The 17865-nt window shown below is 40.1% G+C and overlaps 1 protein-coding gene across 1 annotated transcript; it reads right to left on the reverse strand.

The window, feature by feature from the left end:
- Positions 1-8350: 8350 nt before the first annotated feature.
- Positions 8351-15419, reverse strand: otx1 (orthodenticle homeobox 1). Its single transcript, XM_078272947.1, has 4 exons — positions 15120-15419; positions 12503-12692; positions 11687-11838; positions 8351-10190 (listed from the first exon to the last, which is right to left on the reverse strand). The coding sequence occupies exons 2-4, from the start codon at positions 12597-12599 to the stop codon at positions 9441-9443; spliced, it is 999 nt and encodes a 332-aa protein (XP_078129073.1). The 5' UTR covers positions 12600-12692; positions 15120-15419; the 3' UTR covers positions 8351-9440.
- Positions 15420-17865: the final 2446 nt, after the last annotated feature.

Raw genomic sequence — 17865 nt, forward strand, 5'->3', positions numbered from 1 at the left:
ACTTCCATCACCACTGATATTGAACGTTCCAGGCTTTGTGTGTGTGTGTGTGTGTGTGTGTGTGTGTGTGTGTGTGTGTGTGTGTGTGTGTGTGTGTGTGTGTGTGTGTGTGTGTATATATGTGTGTGTGTGTGTGTGTGTGTGTGTGTGTGTGTGTGTGTGTGTGTGTTGGCCGAGATTACGGGCCACAGTTTTATTCATGAATAGAAGCCAACCAGCGTCTTTAAAGCATCGCGCGGAGCCCCTTTCCTGAACAGCAGCCATAGTCGTGTCAGAGCTGTCGACGCGCTGCGCTCACCGACTAATCTGACAGCGCCGCGCGAGCCCTAATCCCTCACTGTATCGTAATCTATTTACTTTGCATTCTAAGAGGATTTCCACCAAAAAATATACAAGAAGCGATGTTGGAAATGGACAGAAGATCAGCGAGGATGCTTTTCTGCTTCTTTTTTTTTGTTTTGTTAGCTTTAAAAAAATCATTGTATGTTTTCTGGGGAGTCAATCCCCTGCGAGAGGGATGGGTGAAAGGAATTACATTTCTGACTGATACTAATACTTCTCTTATGTAAACATCAAAATGTTATATTTCCCTTCTGATGATACAGTCACACTGCAGAGGCTGCTGGAGATAAGTGGCATCTGTCAATGCCTTTAGTGCATCTTTTGACACGTTTATAATTTACAAACCAAGGCTGCATTATCTCCTGATTGTCTGACTTGACAGCTTGAATAAAAGCTGCAAAATTGCTTAACAGGCGAGCACGAGTTCCTCCCATCTCTCTGATAGCCTACACAGTAGCCTTTCTGACATGCAAACAGTGAAATCTCCTCTTTCATAATACAGAAAACAAAGTACGAGACGGTTACACTTTAAGCAATTATGTCAGCTTTGTAAAATCATAAATAGTTATGCTTCATTTAAAATGTGGCCAGCAGCTTTATTGTAAAACACAGCCTCACACTCAAATCTTTGCCATCTGAGATGACTTGCAGAGATAGGCTTATTAGTGGTATTAACATACTGCGCGGGATACTGGAGCTGTGAAACGGCCTTGTTAACATTTGGAAATGAATCAAGCCTCTGGCACTTGCTATTATCCAGGTTATTTATTCTCTCCACTGTGCAACAGCTGAGCAGGGTTTCTGCAGAGGCCGTATCACATCTAATGATGGCACTGATTGGACTGATACTGTTTCCCCTCAGGGGGATGCTCTGTGTTTTATAGGTTTGTTTCACTGATATCCACAAGCCAGATCACCCAAAATATTGTAGACAAATATGTCAGGGACATTACAGACATCAAAAAGACAAAATTACTTACAACTGAGAGTAATTGGATGGATCTTATTCCCAGGAAATTTACAGAAAAGTATTGAGTTTCTCTTAGTTATCGGTTCTCAAGCCAGTTAGGTATTCTGGTACTATTCGCCAAGAAAAGTACTTAATTACAGTGCAACGTATCTGTATTGAATATCTGTTTTTGCTTCCTTAAAAAGCCTCTGAGACAAAAAGCATTATAATTTCATACTCTAAAACAACCTCAGATTGAAGTCAGAGAAAAACATGCACACTTTGCTGAGATTAAAGTTTTGATAAATGTTGTATTTGTTGTCAACTTTTGTTCAAATATCCTCAATACTAATGTTCTGTTGGGAGTCCAGAAGACCACGGACCTTTTTTAACAGCTAAAAACACTTCACATTGTTTTATCACACTGATACGTCTTGACTTTGATTTTTTTTTGAGAATTTCTTATGAGCATGACTGATGACATATTTCAAAAGTCTGCTACTGTGTCAGTTCTGTTTGGGGTCTCGGAGACGACAGCTGTAAAACATGGTTAAATATTTTCATGTGCTCTGTCTGTGATTGGTCAATAGGACAATACTTGTCCAAAAAGTCTGAGGATTTCTGTTATTTGATTTTTTTATAATAGTCTCTCAGTTGCTAACTGACCCTCAAAATAAGCATCACTATTTAACTTAATTAACATGACCTGTTTTCTTATTTGGAGAAAACAATACTTTATGGTCATTTCTGTGTTTTGTTACTTTATATGCATATGAAGATGCAAGTTAAGGTAAGGGTCACTACTTCAATACTTTTCAACATATTGGGTTTTAATAAAGTCATACAAAGTATCATAAGGGGAAAATGGTTCATTTTTAATTGTTATTTTTACACAAACACAATAAAACAAGTGATACTCCTGCTCCCTAAAAGTCATGAGAAAAGTTGAGATTTTGTATCAATAATATGTGTATTAATACGGTACACATCTGTCAATAGATGCAGACACTGTCTTTCAGAGTTGCTGCCCTGTGGCTCCTTGTGTGGAGAGGAATTTGTCAGTGAAGAACAAACTAAAAGGAGGAAATGTGACCAACACGTCAGACGGCAATCTATTGACACACGGAGACGACATCCTCAGTGGGAAACACTAGCGCCTGCAGGCCAACAAGCCTCCATTAAGCTTTCCCATGTCTTGGAGGGCTTAAGGGAAAAGACAAGTTGTGACTTGGGACGAGGGTCTGCTGCATCTTTTCCAGATGAGCTAATACGAGCCCTGCTCAAATACCTTTCTACTCAGTCCCTCCTTACCCTGACGTATCTGATTCACAAGGAACAGGAGAGTGAGGGTGTCCTCAGAAAAAAGCATCTAAAGTCAGATATGAAGGGAGCTGTTCTGTCCAGAAAACCAGAGTGAGGCCTGAGCTACGTTCACCAGTCATCTCTTGTCTGATTTCCCATCAACTACTTCAAAGAAGGAAGGAAGTGTCCTCCACTGACCTCAGAACAGCTTCAGATCCTTTAATTTACTGATAAACTGTTAAAGAACTTCATTGAATTTTGGGAGTTTGGCCCACTGATTGAAAACCTGCTAAACTAATGACATTTCCATCAGCTGTACTTAATGTTTAGTGCTAATTCGCAAATGTTAGCATGCTACCACGCTAAACTAAGATATTACAATGTACCAGCTAAACGTTAAACATTACGTTGTCATTAAGGTTGCAACCAAGGATTATTTTCATAATCAAATAATCATTTGGCCCATTTAACATCATAAAACGGTTTTAAAATGGCAATCACAATGTCCTAAGATGATGAAATCAAATGTCTGACATTGGAGAAGCTCAAACAACAGAATGTCAAGCTATTTTGTAACTTTAAAAACAACTTAAATGATTAAGCAATCTAAAATAGTTGCAGATTTATTTTCTGTCGATCAACTAATTAATTTTTTTGATTCATCGTTGCAGCTTCTTTTGTCATTGTAAGCATGTTAGTTGCTAATGTTAGCATTTACGTTTGCATTTGCCTGCCTCACAGAGCAGCTAGCATGTTGTAGATGTATTATTTGTAACTGTTGAACCTCGGCCCTCATTAGGATTTAAAGTAATTTACAAATCAGTAAAGTAGTAAAAAAAAAAAATGTCTGCTATTTGGCCAAATATGCTCAAATGTTTCTATGAACATGTATGCTTTATTAAATGATGTGTCTATTTTATCACATTTCTTTTTTATTTTATGTCTATTTATAAAGCCTGTCAGGTTTCGATGTGATCATAGCCATACGGTATGTGAATACTGACCAGAGCTGTTTATTTGACATGGAGAGAGGAGACTGAATCTTCCAACATACTTCAGGTCCGGGGACCAATGGGCCAAATCGCCCAAAAGTCAGAGTACTCCTTTAATACCACTTGTGTGGAATCAGGAGTTTTCCTCTAGAAGAAAATGAAAGAAAGAAGCTCAACCTCACAGAAAAACGGTGTGTCCTCTGCTCAACCTAAATGTACAGTATGTAAACTCACGAGGAATTTTATGAATGCTCTCAGTGCCTTGTGTCGCAGGGATGACTAACCTGCTTTCACTCCACCTGGACTCAACTGTGAAATCCCCTCATAGGAATCAACAGTACTGTCACCTTCTTTAAATTTGGGTGACGGATTCAAGAGGTTGTTGGTGGCAGCTTTATTATGTGAATGTCGGACCCGGAAACACTTCAAAATTTACAAAATACAAGAAAATCTATTGCAACCACCAGCTTTGTGTACTCAGAATGTATATTAAACAAACTAAGATGCAAGAAGAAAAAGCTTCTTCTGACAAAGCAGAGAAATCGGAGACGGTGGCCTGGACTCCACCCATGTCTGTGTACAGTTGACCTCAGATTAACCTCCCAGATAAATATAATCCTCTGTATCACCTCGCACTTCTATACCGGCCTATGAACGCACAGGGATGCCAAGGTCTGGCGACAGTCTACAGCCAATGAAAGACAAGTGTGAGTTATTCTTTCCTGTCCTGCATGGCAACGGAAGAAAACTGTCCCAGCGTGCTGCTATCATTGCATCTGCTGGTCCTTCGAATCTCGAGGCCTGTAAGGTCTCACACACCAAATACAAGAGGTTTCTGTCTCACACTGTCTTTATCTTTCTTGTCTGTCTCTGTGTCTAGATCCAAATCACAACCACTCATGCAAAAAGACAACAACAAAAAAACAGTCCAGCTCAGTTCCAGTTCATCTCCTGGACAAGTGTGAACAAAATGTCAACAGTTTCCAGTCCAACCACATTCAGGCACCTTCAGTGGAGCAGGCGAGAAGCCAAAAGGTCAACAGCTGACAACAGGCGAAGTGCTGCAATCGATTGTCCTATTGAACACAGTGTAAAGACCCTCAGCTCAGGTTAAAACAACACTCATCACACACTTGTGCACACAATTGATGAACTGGTCCAATGACGTGCTTTTTTTTTAATTATCATTCGTGATGGGTTTTCCTTGAATGCAGCTGCATGGAAATCCTTTATTAGCAATTTCTTTTTATTTATCTGTTTAATTTTTCAACCTTGGCTCCTAATTTTATGACTTTAAATGTCAACATTTTAGAGGCTTTAGATGCTATTGATAGAACTGTTACATGTAGTTTGTGGTAAGAAATCAAATTGGAAGATTTTCAGTATTTGTTATCAGTCACTTTGTTTTCAGAAAAACCCATGCTGGTTGAACTCTAACCTAAAATCTCAAAGCACTCCCAATAATTTAGATCACTAAAACAAAGGTGTGTTAAACAAAGAGAGAAACTATTTGACTATTATATCATATCATCAACTCATAACCACTCATAAACCTTTTCTAAGGTAGAGGTGGATTTTTGGTTCTTGTTCCTCCTTCACTCAAGAAGCCAATCCCTCTCTTTGGAGTTCAGACAAGGCCGTGATAAAAACACATCTGAAAAATGAGGAAAAAAACAAAACCTGATGAATATTCAGCCCGTGAATTTAAAGGAAGTGTAGAAGGAGGGTCTGAGAACAAATGACTTATTTGGATTTGTGTTTTTATTCACGATAATATTTGAGTGCATCAGCTCTCCTTGTTTTTATAATCTCATCCATTTCGTCAGAAGGCTGATAATTATTTTCGTGGCAGTGTATGTCTGGATTTGATTCAGAGCACATTTTAACATACCTGTTGAGTCGTGTGTTTTTATTGTAGTGCTACTTGTGGTGTTAAAAGAAGTCCCTGAAAGTAAATGAATCTAATAAAAACAAACAACAAAATACATGAAGTATTATGAGAAGAATATACATTTGAATTGTTAAAATGTGTTTTCAGGTAGTTCCCTTTATGCTATGTTTTGTATAGAGTGGATTTCAGCTCTATAGTTTGTTTTTGGCTCAATTTAAATTTTATTCATTACCATCATCAAACTAATTGCATTTATCAACATATCCATTCATCATTTTGCATTTGGGGAAATATTGTCTTATTTTTCAGGCTTGTATTTTGTCCTAAAACAGTAAATTCCCAAATGTAACCCCAAAAATTAAATCTACCAGCAGCAGAAGCATGCATGTAACAAAAGTAAATTAAAGTGAGGCTCCTCTTTCACATTGTAGTCTAAAACATAGCCTATAGAAAAAAATATGCATTCTTTGTAGCATGTAACATGACAAAACGACTACAAGAAACCAAGACAAGTTGATCATTTAGATGATCTTTTCCTCTCTTTACACAATAAATCATTTTTACATTTAGCTTCATTTTGCAGCTGTGGGCTAACTGGTAAACAAACATATGCATGTTATATTTGTCTTCTGCAACACGTTTTCAGAGCGTTTTAGAGCCCACTAACTAAGGATTTATTCTATTTTCAGAATGTACTCCTATAAATTTCGTTCGTGTGAAGGGCATAACTTCTCTCATCTCTGTTTCATTCGTATTTTATGTCCAGAATACATCTAAGTTTTGCCATTAATCGTTGCCTTGTGTTTTCCACTTTAATTAACATTTTGCTTTTTAATTAGTTAGCTTCAGTGTCCTGAATGCTGCAGAGAAACATATTCTGCATGTGTGCTATGTTGGCTGCAGCTTCACATCCTCAGAGAAAACATGAAATAACGGATCTCTCCTCTTTTGTCAGAAACGCTTCCACCGCTCTGTCGCTGTTTGAAGGTGAGCAGCTGTCTAATGTGAGACCTGTGTGTGTGTGTGTGTGTGTGTGTGTGTGTGTGTGTGTCTCTTTCTCTCTCGCCTTCCTTAGTACTGTAAACAATCCTACAAGATTTGGTCGCAAATGTTTGTTTGATGCAAATCCGAACAAATCCGCCGCTGTTCGTGGACACTCGCTGCGCTGTTTGCGCGTCTTGGCGCAAACATGTTTAATGTCCTGGTCGGCAGATATTTATTCAGCTGCTGCGAGCTTCATTTACATAGAGAGAGAGAGAGCGACAGAGAGAGAGAGAGAGAGCGAGACAACAGACGTCTGGCTGCAGCTGAAGCATGCTCTACACAGGCAGTGAGAGGCCTACACTATGTATCGATCAGGCTGATAATCTGATCAGGTTGATGGGTGGGATTATCGATGGGATCTAGGACAGTGGTTCCTAAAGGTGTGTGATTGTGACCCTTTAAAATGCAGCAAAACTATGTTGTAATCCCTCAAAACTTCTCTCTCACATTGTTTCGTTTGGATGCGTTTTAGAGGCCTGAAGAGGCAGCACTGTCAAATATATCAAAAAGAGCAAACATCGGATTCATTTAACGTACCCCCCCCTTCTCTTTCAGATCTTGTTGATCATCTAAACTTTTTGCCTTGCGACAACCCTCGTTTTTTTAAAGTTAACATTTCTTTGAAGAGGTAATGTTTAACAAAAGCTAACCTAAGAGAAAGCATGTTTGTTTACTCATCTTGTGATCCCACTATGGTTTAGTTGAACAGTATAGAACTAAAGCTGGAAAATGAGTTGATTAATCGATTAGAAAATGACCAGCTATTTTTATAATGATTAACTGACAGACATATACGGTTTTTCCTTTGTCTTTTGTGATAATATTAAATATTTTGGCGTATATGTTTTCACTCAGACATTTTACAGACAGAACAATGAATGAAGAAAATAATCAGACTTAATGAAAATAAGTTAGTTGCAGCCTTCATGAGAGCATATAGTGTCCAAAGTCCTGTTCCGTTTCTGCTTAATTTCTTATTCGAAATCTTTTGCAAAACCTCATATTTGTTAATAAAAAAACAACAGGCGGAGGGGCAGAAACAACCTGCTCTTTTTGCGGTTAATTCTGTAGCACAAAGACGATTATTAGGGCAATTTACTTGCATGAAACCTGTTTTGCTTTTATCACCTCCTCTGCTCTCAGTGCGGCCTTCACTGGTAAAAAAAAATAAAATGTGCTCGTCCAAAACAACCTTGCCAGAGAACTCACGCAATATTTTTTTTTACTCCCCCCCCCTCTTTTATAATGCGTTTATGCCTGAGAGCATTACACACACACTCTTACATCTGACCCCCTAACCTGGCCCCACCTACGTAATTACCGCATCAGAGGAACTGAAATTCCTGCAGGTTATTTTGGAGAAACCAACTCGGGGCGCAGGAGTAATTATCACGCCATTACAGCGCTGCATTCAATTACGCCTCGATCAAATGGCTCCCGGCTCAATATTTAGGGCTTTTTAACGCCGCAGTTTAGAAAGACATTTGGTGTCCTTAAAGCGAGAGGAGATGTTAGTGTTTCAATTTAAGTCAGAGACAGAGGATTAAACTGGCTGCTCTCTAAAATGGAAATGCGGGGCCTACACGCGTTCACGGTTTGTATTAATTATGGACTAATTTGCATTTACCCCGTTATAATTAGGGGGAAAAAAAAAACATTCAAACAAGCTTTTAAATATAAGTGTGACTAATTCAAATGAGAGAAAACAGGAATCTTGAGTTTGTAATTTGCTGGTGTACATGCACCTTAAAAAAAAATTAAAAAAAACCTTGACTCCCTGTTGGGAATCAAACAGACAGAATCCACTGTAGAAAATAAATATGACTTAACGGATCTTTATTGGATGAACATGTATGTAAGGGTGGTTTGCCTTAAAGATACATTCAACATCTTACTGTCATTTTGGAGCAATAAATCAACATTTCCTCTCCAAAAATAAAAATGCTCTGACTCCAATATTAAGTCAAGTGCTGCGGTTCAAACATGTCCAATATCACGACAATCCCCAAGAGAGGAGGTCTGGTTTGAAAATGTATAGCGGCTAGAATAATAACATCCGGAAAACAAACTGTAACCTGGACAAAGGCCCAGAATAGTTCTGCATTTATATTTTAGATTTAGAGTTTTTCCCACCCCAATACATTTCAAATTGCCAAAACATTTTTCTGAGTAAAACAACGTATATAAAAGCTGAACTTTATGGCCAATTTGTTCTCTTTGGAATATTTGGAAAGATTTACATACAGGTTTTTTTTCTTCTTTTTTTTTTCTCCCAAAGTGGTAATAAACAATTTCAAATTCGGAAAAAAACAACAACTAAACATGGTCACTGTAACTGACCCAAATACATATTTACATATTTCAGCTTCTCAACGCAGCTGACTAAAAATCTCTGTCATCCTAAAATAACAAATTTCAGAAATAAAAACTACAGGATTTGATTGGGTTTGGAGGTAAAAAGGGCACTGCAGGCAGTTCCTGTCGGTGCACCAGAGGGGAAAATATTCCTCCCATCCAGAGAGCTGGTGGTCAAAAGGAGTTTGGTTGAAATGACTTTTTTTGTAGTTTTGAAAAACAGTTTGGTTTTCTTAAGGTCATCCAAGAATTAACGTCTTAAAAACCCATTCGTCATTGACAGGAAACTGCTCCTGATGTTTTCTCGTCACAGGACTTGGACTGTTTCTCTTCTTTTTTTTTTTTTCCTTCTTTTTTTTTTAAAAAGACATGGGAGGGTGAGAGGGAGGTAACACAAAGTCTGATTGCTGAGCATTCCTGCTGCTATCTTGTAATCTTATGGTTCATAAACTCTTTTTGTCTTTAAAAACAAGCAATATGCTAATCTGGAAAATAAAAGAAGAGGGAGCCGACGAGCAGGGAGGAAAGAAGAGGGTGGGGGGTGGGGTGGGTGGAGGAAGCCTGATCACAAGACTTGGAACCTCCAGGAGGCCTGGTCTTTGTAGTCCAAGCAGTCTGTGGTGTTAAAGTTGAGCTTCCACGAGGAGGCTGTAGTCTGCTCTTTGTAATCCAGGCAGTCAGAGGAGTTGAAGGCCAGGCTGGAGCCGCCGTAGGCCTGGTGGTGGTGGTGATGGTGGTGGTGGCCTGACGACTGGCTGATGTGGTGGTGCGGGTGGCCCGACATGGAGGAGGCCGTCATGGGGCTGAGCTGGTGGGGGTGGTGGTGGGAGTGCATCGGGGCCAGGTAGGAGCCGCAGTCCACGCCGCTGAAGTAAGAGCTGGACGGGGTGGGGTAGCCCTGGCCGTAGCCCGGCGTCTGGTTGTAGGACATGGGGTAGGAGGTTGCGGCGGCAGCGGAGCCTGACATTGAACGCTGCATACAGGAGGCGTTAGAAGGTGGTCCGGGCTCAGGGAGCGGAGCCACTGCAGGAGCAGGAGCGTTTCCAGGGGAGATAGCGGGGCTCCAGATGGAGGAGACGGTGCTGATGGAGGTAGAGGTGCTGCTGAGTGCCGCCGGGCCCGTGTGATTGGTGGAGGAGGATGAAGACGAGGACGAGCCGGTGCTGGAGACAGCAGGAGGCGTGAACTGGCCGCTGCTCTCGGAGCCGGTGCTCTCCCGGGCCGGAGAAGACTTCTTCTTGGGCGGCCTGGCTTTAGCACTGCTGCCGCTCTGCTGCTGCTGGCGACACTTGGCCCTCCGGTTCTTGAACCACACCTACAGCCGAGAACACCAGCCAGGAGTTAGCAACCGTACACACAAACCACCTCAGCATTTCATTTAAAAAAATAAATAAATAAAAATACTCCCAGGCCATGCTGGGAGTACATTATGGAGGAAAATTGGGGGTTATTAGCCATCAAGGTTCATTTCCACCCCGGCCCCTTGGCTCGGACCAGCCAGGGGTCTAATTTCATACCTGGTAGACGGCTCTAAGATAACAGGTTATTGGGTTTCACCACACAGTAGGGTAACTCTAGAGCACCGAGAGGGTAGGATCATGTAGAGCATTTTGTTTCACACACACATTCAGAGGATAACTCAAATTGTGAAAGAGGGGCCTGCCTTGGTTTTCCCTTAATGCCTTTAAAGAGTAGTATTTGTTCAACATCACAGTACACCACTGAGTTGTTTGTGGGGCATTTGCTGGCATACTCTTAACCTCTTCAGTGTAGATCCCATATTTCAGATCAAATTACACAGCCTTCAGTTAGGTTGCATCAAATAATAATGAAATAAGCGACGGATTCAGCTGAAAAGTAAGCTTTCCCAATCTGAAATGCAGCTTTGTTTACATCAGTGTGTACAAACAGTGTTTTATCTGTTGGATCCCTGCACGAATTAAAGTGGTGAACCAGTGTGGTGAGTACAGGTGGGAAAGAGAAGATTGTATAAATAACCACAGCACTTGAATGCAACCCTGGAGTTAAACTGCCCCTCCTCACCAGTTTAATGGCAGTAACACGTTACAGTTACTTCCCCAATAACTGATCAACAAACCAGTCTATATAATTTTAATACCGTCATAATCTCACCATTATCGATTATTAAAATGTATCCATATGTCCATTATTATCCTCTTTTAAAAAAAAAAAAAAAAAAAAAAGGGCTTAACTCACTTAAATCATGAGCTACCAGGTCCAAAATTATCCATTATTTTCCTCATAAGTTATTATATAATCCTTATGCAAGACTAGGCCTACATGATGAAGTAGGTTTTTAGTAATATTTACTGGTATAAATACTACAAAAAAAATATTGTAATAAAAAGGAACATTTAAATCAGTGTTTAAAACAGACTTCTGCTCTCAGAGTGAGGAACAAAGAAATAACTTTAAACTAACTCACTTTTAAAAGTGCCTAATCAATCATGTTTAAGAAACAAAATGCAACACAAGCTCCTTGCAAAAAAACAATGTTAATGGTAGTTCAACATTGTCAGTTGAAATCCTCGTTAGACTATTTGAAATGCAATGGTGATCGGCCCGTTACGTTTTTATTATTAGGCCTATAACGTTAATTCTATGGTTATAAAGTGTCTTCGTATGCAGCAATTAAGCGGTTTAATGTCAGCTGATAGCATCATGTATCGTCGAGTTAACATTTATTCGGAGTTGGCCCAGGCAGGTGTGTTTGTTTTGGGACGTTTCCACCGTTTTACTGAACACACGGAGGTGCAGAGTTATTAGAGATATTAATGCTTCATTTCTCACCTGGACTCTGGACTCCGGCAGGTTGATTTTCAGTGCGACCTCCTCCCGCATGAAAATATCCGGGTACCGGGTTTTGGCGAACAGAGACTCCAGGACGTCGAGCTGAGAGCGGGTGAAGGTTGTCCGCTCGCGTCGCTGCTTCCTGGGAGTCGCTGCAGAAAAGAAGAAAGATACCGGAGAAACGTTAATAAAACCTAACAAACGACCTCAAAGACAAATCTGTAGGGACGTCTTTACTTCAACATCACGTCTAGATTTTGAATAGTATTGAAAGTTATGCGATTTATCTGCCATTATAAAGTTTAGTATTTCTTCTCCCTGTTTATCCTTGCTGTTATTTATTAAAATAAAGACAATTTACCTTTAACCTCTTTAAAATGTTTAACTAAAGGCTTATTTATTTAATTTCCTTTTAAAAATGGACTAAACAAAACCTACTGCTCCTTGCTGACAGAAGAGAAGGCAAGTTTAAATCATTTTATAGGAAACCATCATTTGCTTTATAATGCCTAATCATGGTACACATGGGATTTTACATCATAGGCTACTTAGTTAAAAAAAAAAAAAAGATTTTATTTTTGTTGTCTTGTAAACTTTTTGAAACACACCACGTTATTATCATTCTATTATTATTTTAACACATTAATATTATTAAATCAGCACCAAAAAAAAACATCTTAATTGACATGTAAATATTTTGGTAATTTTCTTCATGATGGCTGGCGCTCTTACAGTTTAGTACAGACTGGGTGCCTTCATGTTTATTAAAAAGTGTTTGTGTGTTTCAGTGTGTATGTGTGTGCGTTGGGCTCCTACATGGGTAGCCCACTGAGGGGTGCAGCAGGTCCATGGCAGCGCCGCTGAGCCCCAGGCCGTTGACGCCGTAGGGGGGCTGTTTGAGGTAGGACATCATGCTACAGGCGGTCACTGCTCCACCCAGCTCAGGCCAGTGGTTCGGTTTCCCCCGATGCTGCAGCTTGACGGGACAGGGGGCCGATCCAAGTCACTGCACACACAGGGGACAGAGGAGAACACGTTAGAAACATTCAAGGACGAGAAAAACTAAATGCTTTTACGTAGGCTTATTTCAAACAAAATGCATAGGGAATATTTAGAAAAAAAGACCTTATCAAAAATGTGAGAAAGAAACTCCTAAATGAATTAATTTCATAACACTATTTACAAATGCGCTTTTTTTAATTTAGGGGAAGAAGAAAAAGAAAAAAAATCCCGCTTCCTAATCCATTTTCCAATTTATTCAAACTGGGAGAAAACATTAAGAAAAAACAAGCATTAGCTACATAAAGTCCCTAAGAAATCCCATTGTTATTATTTAGTGGCAGTGGGATATAAAAGCATGAATTAGTGGACGATAAACTGATCATTTAGAAGCAGAGACGCACATTAAATCCCTTCAGGAATATTGGATTTTTAGTGAGAGGATAACGGGGTCAAACGGCTCCAACTCCCGACCCCAGCGGAGGAAATAAAACCCCCAAACTGACGCTACTCAGCTTTTAATACACCAACCAGATTGTATTCACATTTTCAGCCTTTTTAACTTTAACCCAAGACGAATGAAAAACTGAATGAAACTGATGCACGTTATGTGATCCTGAGAGTTTTGGTCAATAAATCATTGCTATTCTGAAACTATTTGTTTCCATTTGAGTTATTTTATTATTATTTATTATTATATATATTTTTGAGCACACACTGAATGTTTTACTGACCAGCACGCCACCTCCTACCTGCAGAATATTCAGGGTTTTTTTTTTTTAAAATCATACACTTCCTATGTTGTAAAAACGTGATTTTTTTTTTTTACATCAGAAAAGGAACTGTGATCTAAATCCTCTTTCCTCAAACAATAATACATATTTCAACCTTCAAAAATATATTTCTTTCCAAACTATGGTCACTTTTAAAGTCAAAATACTGAAATAGGAATTTAAAGGAGAAAACTATTTTGCAATTGTGTTTGAATTAGTTTTAGTATTCTCTCTTTTCCACGTGTGTGTGTGTGTGTGTGTGTGTGTGTGTGTGTGTGTGTGTGTGTGTGTGTGTGTGTGAAAAAGATTAATTATGAATGGAGTTTGAGAGATATATAAAAAAATAAAAAATATCACAGCTGTGGTTGTGTGAAGTCTTTCTGTCCTCGGGTCATTCCGTTTGTTTCGGGTCGTCTAACTTTGTGTGTATTTTGACCACAACGAGGCTCCTGTGGATCTTCTGAAATTAACTGAATCCACATGAGAATACAAATCCTAAATAAGCAATTTATATACATTTTTTTTAATTTTCAGAGAAAGATCTCATTTGAATCGTTTCTAAGATATGAACTTTAATATCGCTTTGGTTGGTCAGCTACTTTAACGCTCAGGGGAAAAGAAACTAACTTTATTGAAAAAAAGTTAAACATTCTCCACTTCTTCATTTTCACCAAATTAAAATACGAATGGTAAATTGATATTTTCTGTAAAGCACAGCTATGCTTTTTTAACCCTTTCCGTGGCTTTTAAATGCTGTGTTTAATTGTATAGAATACTTTTGTTTGTAATTAAGATTACATTTCAGGAAAATAAAATTAAAAAACAGAAAAATAAAGCAGAAAATAAAAACAAGCTCATCCTAATCAACACATCCTTAAACCAACCTGCATTAACATTCAGAAAACTCGGATATTGCTGATGGTTTGAAAGGGTGAAATCTTTTGAATGAACTTTTTCATTCATGACTGATGAAGTTTGATTTTTACCTTTAAGTGAAGAATTCTCTCCCCCCAAAAAAGCGTGCGAATTAAATTAGTGTCTCTGAAGAGGAGATTATTTTAACAATGAGCTCCTAACTGACCAAACCGAACCTCATACTAACCAAACGTGTATTCCAGCGGATTTTTAAACCGAATTTGCAGCCCTGCCAGGCCGGAGTGAAGAGGCGAGATCTCGGAGCAAATGAACTCAATTAGAATTTAGATTAGACCTCCGGGGAGAGAGCGTTTCAGAAGGGCTCTTATCAGCAAAATAAATTAACAAAAACCAAAACACGCCTCTCCAATTATCTACTAAGTGGTTCAAACGCTTTAATGGCCAATTGCTCTCAAATAAAACTCGCAGGAATGAATTGAAATGGAAAATATGAAAATTATCTACTCAGGAGGAAGTTGACTCAATTTATCCAGTTCAGGTCGGAGTCCTCCACGGTGCGGATTAATTGATATCTCATCTTAAAAATAAATAAATAAAAGCACACAAACCTTAAACGTACAGTTGACAGTACACGTGAAAAGATGTTCCTGAAATAAAAAGTGACTTTTCTGTCGCTTTTAGCCTACACTTCTGTTAAGGGTGCCTAATCATTTTTGCTCGGAGTACAAATGCGCACAAACTAAACATGATCTACATGAAATGAGTAAAAACAGAAGAAACATTACCTTGTTTTATTCCTCTTCCCTTCTCCCGAGCTCTCGGGCCGCAGGAGGCGAGCAGCAGTAAAAGTATCCAGCAGTAGGAAGTCTGCAGGGCATAAAACCTCAAGCAGCAAGACTTGCTCAAAAACAAACAACAGTGTGCAAACCGAGCCACATCACGGAGAAAACAACGCAGCTATCAGCACGCGGGCGTCACCGCGTCCTCGGTGCGGTTCCGGGTGTTTTTGCAGCCAAATAAATCAAACTCATTTGCTTTCAGGGGGCTTGTCGTTGTCTGTCAGAGTGTTAAGGTGATTTCTAATGGAGACGGATGGAGATTGATCACCTTCTCTCCGCCCTGAGCCTCTATGAGCGGAGGACACCTGCGGATCCGCCTCCTTCAGCCAATCGGCGCGCGTCCCCGGTCTGACGGACGGCGGGGGCGGCCTATGGGCGCGCAGAGGCAGCCGGGAGAGCCCACTCCCACTTACCCCCTCCTCTCGGTCCCGGTCCCGAGACCAGACGAACTAAAGAGGTTTTGAAAAAGATAGAAATGTTTCACAGGCCTGCAGGAGAAACAGAGAGTGTAAGCTCTGCTGTGCTGTGCGTAAAAGAAGATAGTCACATTTCACAGGAAGAGTTTCTTGTTGTGTTATTTGCACGCAGCTCACAATAGGAAGAGGTACTGGAAGCATCTCGTATTGTCAAAAAACTAAATCTGCGTACTTTTCCTCCATCTAAAACTTATTTTCTTCTGAATAATACTCCTATTTTCTTGCTTCCTTGAATTGCACGATGCCTAAAAGTGTCTTATTTACCGCAAAAAACATCTAACCAGTTGTTACATGGAATAAAAATCATGATTCGGAATGTTTGAAGAGAAAGAAAATGAAGTCAAATGGTTGTGTTGAGGCTTAACATGTTTCAAAGGGCGTTTAGTTTGACACCAGAAAAACACATTTCCTGAAGGGCCGGGAAGCTTCAGCAGCTTTTCCTTTTATTTTTTTTATTAATACTGTTATTATTACTGTTAATTCCTCTGTGATGATATTTTGTCGCCTCAAAAAGTGAACGTGAGAAATAAAAAAATGAGGAAAGGAGTTAAATTTACCGGTTTTGATTTTATTGTGATACAACCCCCCGCCCCCCTTTTTCTCTCTCCACACACACACACACACACACACACACACACACACACACACACACACACACACCAGTCCTCATGAATATTAATGAGGTCTAATCCCCATTTAGAATTACATTTGAGGATGGTTGACGTAAAGTTTAATAGGGATAGACCTCAAACTCACTGCGGAGGAAAAAAGAAGAATCCGCAGAAGAAAAATCAGCACCAAAAGCTGCGGTCACTGAATCAAATCATGCACTTTATATGTCGATGTTTTTTTAATGTGTTTTAACCCATCACACACAACACAAACAGCATTTTATTTTCTGTTGTTTGGCCTGTGTGTCAGTGAGGGTCGTGGGGATGCAGCTCAGCTCGGTGGATCTCTGCAAAAACATCAACTTCTGTAAATGAGTCCTGAGCGAGCTTATATTCAGAGAAAAAAAACTGCAGTTATGGAAATTATATGTGTTTGTGTGTGTGTGTGTGTGTGTGTGTGTGTGTGTGTGTTTGTAGTATCAAAGTGGAGGCCTTAAAAGACTTAAAAGTCATCGACGAGAGCACTTTGACAGAGAAACTTAGACATCAATAGTCGATGTAAGTAATGTTGGAGGTTGAATGTAGAGGCCTGCAGTGATGCTGCTTATTACAGGCAGGAACACAGTGGAGGATAAGGGCGCCTGAACGCATCGAAACGCACCGTAATACTGTATACATGAATTAAGTCTATTTTACGCAAGGAGTCCAAAACAGACAGATGGTGACAGTGAGTGTGGTCAAATGTAGGAATGAGGCTATAACGTGAAGAGAGGTGATAGATGAGAAGATGCGTCTCCATGTTGGGGTTAATTGATTTGGGTTTGTGTTGCCGGGCTGCTGACTGAAGGTCAAACACTTTTACGCACCTTTTTATTTCCTAGGCCTAGCCTACCACATCTAAAGTCCGAGCAGTCAGAGGGCCCGCGGAGGGTCCGACTGAAATACCACCACCCCTCCTCTCCTCTGCACACTCACACACAGGCTCCATTAAATTATGCAAAAAGGCCATTCAACAAATATGGCCCTCACAACACAAAAGAGTCGGGTTATTCTGACATTTCCCCTTACATTTCTTGTTATTTTCTACTCTCTCGATGTGAGTAAGACCCCGAGATAAACCCCTGAACAAGTATCAAGTTATCAAGTTGCACCAACCTTTTGTAATAAGAGTATTTTGTCTAATCCCAAATTGCAGTTGAATTTTCTTAATGCTGAGCTGGTAAAGCCTGGGATTAGGCGGCGAGGAGAGGAGGGGGAAAAGTTTTGTCCTTTCAGCCGGCAGGATTGGAAGCGGGGATCTGCGGGGATGTTGTCGGTGCTTATTAAAACGATGATGCATAAAACACAGTGCTGTAGGAGCCCCGGCGCTGCACGCAGAGACCCGGGCTCCCTCAGGTGCAGTTTTTTGGACGACGGCGGGGAAAGGAAGTAATGCAGAGGCCGAGCGGCGCTCAGCACCTGTGAGGTGAGGCCAGGAGACATCAAAGCTCAGGAGATAATCCATTCAGTTGAAGGATCCTCAGTTGCACAGCAGCGCCGAGGCACCGCCGCCTTTTACGCAGCGCTTCGCTCTTATTCACTGAAAAATGGAAACTGACTCCAAAT

This window comes from Sander vitreus, chromosome 17 (genome assembly GCF_031162955.1).
Source record: "Sander vitreus isolate 19-12246 chromosome 17, sanVit1, whole genome shotgun sequence".
In the NCBI taxonomy this organism is placed as follows: Eukaryota; Metazoa; Chordata; class Actinopteri; order Perciformes; family Percidae; genus Sander; species Sander vitreus.

Coding starts and splice junctions, on each gene's coding strand:
- otx1 (XM_078272947.1), bottom strand. CDS start 12,599: ATGATGTCCTACCTCAAACAGCCCCCCTACGGCGTCAACGGCCTGGGG. Junction 11,839..12,502: donor CCCCTCAGTGGGCTACCCAT/GTAGGAGCCCAA, acceptor TCTTTTCTGCAG/CGACTCCCAGGAAGCAGCGA. Junction 10,191..11,686: donor TGCCGGAGTCCAGAGTCCAG/GTGAGAAATGAA, acceptor TCTCGGCTGTAG/GTGTGGTTCAAGAACCGGAG.